The 7,540-nt window shown below is 37.7% G+C and overlaps 1 protein-coding gene across 2 annotated transcripts in view; it reads right to left on the bottom strand.

The window, feature by feature from the left end:
• LOC107719136 (adhesion G protein-coupled receptor L1-like) overlaps positions 1-4,172 on the bottom strand; it is a 15,727-nt gene extending 11,555 nt beyond the window's left edge. The window contains exons 1-2 of one of the 2 annotated variants that reach the window (XM_016526495.1): positions 3,994-4,172; positions 651-665 (exon numbers count right to left, since the gene is read on the bottom strand). In XM_016526495.1, coding sequence (XP_016381981.1) covers positions 651-665; positions 3,994-4,126 — 148 coding nt within the window. In that variant the 5' untranslated portion in view covers positions 4,127-4,172. The remainder of the gene's footprint in view (positions 1-650; positions 666-3,993) is intronic. The other variant, XM_016526503.1, reaches the window with a different exon arrangement.
• Positions 4,173-7,540: the final 3,368 nt, after the last annotated feature.

Genomic DNA, 7,540 nt, shown 5'->3' with positions numbered 1-7,540 from the left:
AGACGATAGATAGATAGATAGATAGATAGATAGACAGAGAGACAGACAGGTAGTTAGACAGATAGATAGATTGTTTGTTTGCTGTCATGAAATGATTTGCTACATTTCAGTTTTGGTTTTTGAGGTAGAGTCATGAGAGAGGGGGCGGGGCTAGAGGAACCTTTGGAGCCAATGAGATGCGGGTTAGTTCACACAGAGGACAGGGATTGGCTGGGAGAACTGTCAATTACTTCACACCACACACTCAGGTCAAGCTCTTCAGGAACACGGCATGTGCACACAGTTACTAAAAGAGAAGGAGGAGTTTTCTTTTAAAATGCTAAACAAATGACAACAGGTCGGTCCTGAGGGAAGCAAAGGGATGAACAGAGTCGTTTGGATCTGAGGATAAATGAGCTTCGAACAGCAAGCAAATCAAAAGGGAGAGCGGAAAACAAATGTGTGTGTGTGTGAGAGAGAGAGAGAAAGAAAAGAGAGAGGAGGTTCTTCCTGGTGTTTGTAAGGTGCGTGAACAAGAGAAGGAGGAAAATGAAGGAGCTGCATCAAACTAGAGCACATCACAAGGGCCAGGGAGAAAAGAGAGAGAGAGAGAGAGAGACAAGATGAGGAGAGACAGGAGAGAGGAACTGCGGCGTTAACATGGTCTTTACCTTTTTGGTCCACTTCTATTCAAGCGTTGAAATAGAGAAGGGGAGAGAGGTATAAATGAAGAGAGAGAGAGAGAGAGAGAGAGAGAGAGAGAGAGACAGGCAGAAGGTGCACAGAAGAGAGAAAAAAGAGAAATTTCAGTTCAACAGCAGAGTCTTCCATTTCTTTTCAAGCTTAAAGGTCAAGTGAAATTTATTAGACATGAGACAGAAGGAGAAACACATGAGGGAGAAAGACAAAAGAGAGCGGAAAGGTGAAAATATTGCAACGGAAAGAGAGAGAGAGAGAGAAGGAGAGGGAGAGCGAGCGAGCGAGAACGAGAGAGAGAGAGAGAGAGAGAGAGAGAGAGAGAGAGAGAGAGTGATGGTATGGTAGGGTAAGGGACAGGAACTAGCTACGCCTCAAACACCACCAATTGCTGGTGTGATGGATTTAATAATCTGAAGCATTCTGAATGTTCATTAGGCGTTCTTCTATCTGTCCTCGATCACTCTGTCCACTCTCCATCCCTCCACCCGCCCCCCACCCAAACAAACCCACACATTCAGCGCGGCCGCTGCGGAGAACAGGAGATTATTAGAGACAGTCACATTCACACAGACCTATTCACACCACAGCCGGAAATGACACACTCATCAACTACATTCAATTCATTTGCTTCCCTCATTCCTTCAGGAACATGATCAAACATGCATTAGATCGACACACAGAATCATAAAAGCTGTTGTTGTGCAATAAACAGAGCATTCATTACTGCTGCGTGTCAGGCACTGTGTCCTCGATCAGGGAGGCCAGCTAATGAATTTGCTGTAATTGAACACTGCGTACTTTTATTATGTTGTATCCATTTTAAAAACCATTAATGGTCTATGAAAGGCACTGATGGTTGTGCTGTTTTCTGAATTCATTTTGCTGCATATTATTGTGCACAGTAATTTTAGTATCATTATTTAATTTAAGCCTGCTAATTCTGTTGTGTTTTTGACAGGTTCATTAGCTTTGTTTTTTGTTTGTTTAATTTGCTATTTAATTTTGAATATTTCTCAGTTTTAGTGCAGTTATTTTATGTTTTAGTTCTAGTAATTTCACTTTAACTTTAATTCAAGTTTAGTTTTGTGATTTTGTCAATTTTAGTATTTTTTAAATGTCTATTTAGCATTTTTATTATTTTTATCTTAGTATTTGTTTAGTTATTTCCATTTTTTATTTTCAATATTTTAATGTGTTTTAAGTTTTAGTAATTTTTTATTATTTTTTATCTTATATTTTAGTTATTTTCAGTTTTAGTGATTCAATTTTAGTTTTAAATTTAAGTTTGTCATTTTAATGTCAATTTAGTTTTTATTATTTTCTTTATCTCAGTTTAGATATTTTCAGTTTTAGTTTTAGTCATTTCATTACTTCAACTTAAATTAAATTGAAATGCTTAGAAATATCTATTGAAAATATAACCGAAAGTTTGTCTATATTTTATTTTATTTCAAACATAATTTCTTTTATCTCACTTAACGTAAATGTTTTTACTAGTTTTAGTTTCAGCTTGAGTTAACGATAATAACACTGACTGAGCACAACAACATCCTCCAGCTGTGAATATATTCATAACATATTATAGCCTCTTGTAACTTAAAGCTTAATTAAAGCACATACATGACCAAATAACTATCATTCATGTATGCTACATTTCCAATGTGAAGAAAGTCATGTGCTGATTGATGCTCATTGTCAGCTGAGCTTGTGTTTGCGTTTGGCTGTCGGTGTAAATAGGCCTTTACATGCGAGAGAAAGTCCTACACAAACACACACAGTTTCCTCTAGAGGTTCAGCAGCGTCACACACAGTCGGGTCCCTTCAGACGGAGGAAACTCATGCAAACACACACACACACATCTGTGACGTGATGATCCTGTATAAAGGCAGAAATGAAAGCGTCAGTGTGCAGCGCTCAGCAAACCCCCTGTGCATGAGGAACCTAAAAAAATTACGTCTGTAATTTCGCACCAGCAATCAAAATTTCATCACACTTTATTTTGAGCTGCAGTTCAGCTGCAATGAGGAACGAGCAGCGTCTCATGATGCACTGCAAACAGAAGAAGGGAATCAATGAATGAGCGGGTGAATGAGTGAGTCTGTTAGCCGCGTGTCGCTCCGCACTGAAAGAGCAAACACAGACGAGAGTGACTCCAGCGCCGCCCTGCAGGAGGAGACAGAAAACACACCCCAGCCCAACAGCACTACACCCACCGGAGGAGTGGAGAGAGGAGCGACTGAGGGAGGAAGAACGCAAACACAGGGAGGAGGTGAAGACAGGAGTGATGACAGCAGAGGAGAGGAGAGACAAGAACAGAAAAGCCTGGTTTATACTTTCTTACTCTTCATTAGAGCAGGTGCGCCTGTACGACTGAGGCAGCAGAAAACTACTGCAAATAATGCTAAAAACACAGCATATGTTCACTGTGTCTGTTCATGTTGGCAAAGATAAGTGACCTTTTATACTATGAAAAAAGCATCTAAAGAATAAACAAAAGCTGATTTTTTATATAAAGACATTGTTTATTTTATACTGTGTAAAATCAAAATGATAATGTAAAAAGCACATTTTATAATTATTATATACATTTTTCTTTTTATATAAAAACTGTTCAGTCTGTGTTTGTGTTTGTGTGTATGTATTTATATAAACATGTTTCCATTACATATTTCTCTACTACCTTTAGTAAACTGAATAAAAAGCTCAAAACAATGAAAACAAAAGTCTGGCATCATCATAAATATACTTGAAGAGCTTGCTGAGGAGGGGAGAGGAGAGGAGAGGAGAGGAGGAGATGAGAGGAGAGGAGGGGAGGAGAGGAGAAGAGAGGAGAGGAGAGTAAAAATAGAAAACGTCGAAAAAATGTGCTGTGTGGTTATGTGTGTGTAATTTGCCTGTGTGTGTATAAGCTTATTATTAGGGTTATTATAGCTAACTATAATAAACTAAAAATAATCCAAATCCATAAAAAAAAATTTGTTACATAAAAGTACAAAAATTATTTTGAAGTACTAAAAAAAACTGCAATTAAATAAACTAAAATTAATAAATAAAAATAATAGAAACCATACAGACATGTTAAAAAATTGACATGATACAATGATACAATGACAAAAACATGACAAAATTACCAAAACTAAAAATTAACTAAATTTTATAATTAACTAAATTAAATAATAAACAAAATTAAATAGTTTTTCAACAAATTAAATTGCTTTAAATTAATGAAAGTGACAACAGAAAATATAAAAATAAATATAAATGTAAAAAGATATATGTGTGTGTTAGAGAGAGTGTGTGTGTGTGTTACTCACTGTAAGGGACACACTCATACTGGATCTCCAGGTATTTGTAAGTGCCAGGACAGGGGTCAGGAAACACATCTGCCCCGGCGACGACTACACACTGGGTCCTGTTATTACACCTGAAACACACACACATGACCATCAGTGCTGTACTGCTATTGTCTCGCACTGCTCAACAGCCACACAGAGGAGAAGAGTCGCCAGAGACGTCAATAGCCAGCAGACTGATGATGACGGGTGAGAACTTCTGAGAGACGCTTCAGACTGAGATCGTGTGACTGATCTCACATCAGCTCAACTCAATGAAGAAGATCTGCTCATCTCTCTCTCTCTCTCTCTCTCTCTCTCTCTCTCTCTGTGGAAATGGATAGAGTGAAGCCACATTGATTTGTTCTTCTAGGAAACAGCAGCAGCTCAAACACTGGGGAGACACGCTGACGCCAAAACACTCAAACACACACATAATCTCATTCACACACACGTGTGTGTGTGTGCACTCAGGATAAATGAGCACATATCATATACTTACAGTGTCTTTACATAAAGCTAATCATTATGACTAACACATTATTTTCACTTATAGTAAAACCATTTTGTGAAATGAGAACATCCTCACATTACTCCAAAGACAGGCTGTCTCAGATTTAGCTCACTTCTGGAGACAGTTTTGTCCCAAATTATATGTATACTGTAAAAAATCAAATATATATTTTCCATTTTATGGGACCTTTTGAGTCTCAAATACTGAGAAACTACATGAAAACCCATTTTAGACCAACAGAATCCCTCCAAATCAAACACACACACACACACACACAAATCAAGATGACAGAAATCATATTTTTTCCCTTCAATAACTATTGTTTGTATTGAAAAACATACTAAATCTTATAGAATCCCAAAACGAATCGTGTTTAATTAAATGACATCAATACTCCCAGTTCCTGTTAATAAAAAAAGTTTTGAAAGCAAGCAGCCTTGTCATAATTACACACACACACTCTCACACACACACACACACACACACACAGTTGCCTTGATGAATTTGTCGGCTGAATGAGTCATTTTGCATTAGTGAATGAATAAATTCAAGTTGACAAAACACACTAGTGTTACTCTTCCTACAGTGATAAATAGCTGACAGAATCTGGATCTGATTACTTGAGTTTGTGTTGGATCTGTACCTGTGTGAATCTTGAACGAGATTAGGATGCATTTGTTTCTTCATCAGATTTGTAGAAATGTAGCACTGCATCAGTGTCTCAGCAATGGATGCTCTGCAGTGAATGGATGCCGTCAGAATGAGAGTCCAAACAGCTGATAAAAACATCACAATAATCCACACCTCTCCAGTCCATCTGGGAAAATTATTATTTAAGGATCAGTAATTCTGGATCTTGCACACACATTGATCGGTCGGCGGCCAGCTCTCGATGTACAGTCGCCATGGCAACGCTGAAATAAGGGCTGCGATTCACATCTCTCGCTCATTTGCGTTACTCTCTGTTCTGTGCATCCAGGCTGGTTTTGTCCTGCTATGATCTATGTCTCATTTATTTTTCATTGTTAGCAGTGCTGTGTGTGAACCCCCTGCGGGCTCCGTCTCTATTGATGGTGCTATAAAAATACTCTCCGATCCCAGGAGGCGGAATCAGACGATTTATCAGCGTTTCCCCAGGCGCAGCGACCCGCACCAGGACCAGAGCTAAAATCCAGCCACAGGCTTCAGCGCGGCCGTATGCCGTTACACTCCAATCACTGATAACAGACGTTAGAAGCGCTGGTCTGTGGTCGTATACAGTTGTACTTCATTGGATTTCCTTCATCACTGTGCTAGTTTCACATCTCTCGTATCACTCCACTTTCTTTCTTCTCACATAATAAAATCATTTAGACTCAAATCAATCGTTTATGTCCATTTTTATTTATGAATTCACTAAGCAGCCGTATAATAAGTGGCTCTGCTTCACATCAGACTCCTGATCAATGTCTAGCAATGTAAGACAATATATTACCAATGATTTCAGAAGAAAATTTTAGAAAATATTCATGCAAAATATGTTAAATTCACATTAGCCTCTAAACAACAGATAATAAAAGTTTATGTGCTCTTATTACAATCTCAGCTTTTTTTCAAGTTATATTTTATGTTGATAAATCTTCTATAAATTATAAATGTAAATAATTTATACATATTTTTATTAATTAAAATTATTTACAAACATGTTTTATAATTAATCAATGTTTTTACATTGGAAAATGTGGTTAAAATTTGATCTGTTAATGTTTCGAAAGTTTCCTATTTTTTACATATTATTGTCAACTAAAATTATATGCCACTTAAATGAGTGTAAAATGGACCGAAATTGACAAAATTTAAAAGACATTTTTGTCAAAAGACAACCCTAAAAATGGTGTAAGCAGTAACACTGGAATCATAATCTTATAACTCATATATAATCACTGGATAAATATAATAGGAATAACACACACACACACACTTCCTCATCTATCTAAATGGGGACACTGCGAAGACTTCTATTGATTTTATACACAGCTAGTTCTAAATACTATCACCTAACCCAAACACTAACAGAAAACTTTACATTTTTACAATTTAAATATATATTTTTATACTGTTTTTACAAATGGGGCATCCTCAAAAGCAGGCTTTGTCAGATTTAGCTCACATCTGGTACAAATCTAGCCCTTAAATATGGTTAAGCAGCTATAAACACACACACATTCATACTGACTGATTCTAAACAAATGAAGAGGACACACATTTAGATCCCCACCGCCTTATGGAAATCAGAAACATGATACAGACTATATAAAGTTGGCTACATACAAACCACACACACACACACACACAGAGAAAGAGAGAGCCCTGTACCATTGATCAGTCTAGACACAAGCGTCACACTTCAGACGCCATCAACACCCTCAAACACAGAGTTTGTCTCTGTCACTGAATGAAGTGAAGCAGCCAAAACACGGACGGACAGCTGAAGATCAGCCAATCGCCAGCCTGTGTGCTGAAGCGTCTCCACAGGACACAAACACACAGAATTACTGCATTATAACTAGACATCTTCACCTGTTTATGGTTCAACAGGTGCACTGATAAAAATCTGGTGTAGGATTTTTACTCAGAAATTGCTAGTAAATTTCACAAATAATTACAAAGAAATGGCAAGTAAGACATTCAATTAAACATTGCATTTTTGTAAATTGTATTTTCTTGTCAAACTTACTCAGTATGACGTCACAGGCATCAATCACATGACATACACATCACTCACACCTGTGACCCATGTGAAAGTGTGAAACTTAATGTCAGACAACTCCATCTGTCTGTCCATCAGAGCTCATGAGTCACTGTTTCTCGTGCATCTGTCTCACTCGCTCCCTCATGATCACACACACACACACTGGATCCCTAATGGATCAGTGACTTGCGCAAATAACACCTTCTACTTTAGCACTGGCAAAACGCTGGAGACTGACACACCCTCTCTCTCTCTCACACACACACACACACACACACACACAC

Source organism: Sinocyclocheilus rhinocerous, unplaced genomic scaffold (assembly GCF_001515625.1).
Source record: "Sinocyclocheilus rhinocerous isolate Xijiao unplaced genomic scaffold, SAMN03320098_v1.1 scaffold613, whole genome shotgun sequence".
NCBI lineage: Eukaryota > Metazoa > Chordata > Actinopteri > Cypriniformes > Cyprinidae > Sinocyclocheilus > Sinocyclocheilus rhinocerous.
This window is presented reverse-complemented; position numbering and strand designations above follow the sequence as displayed.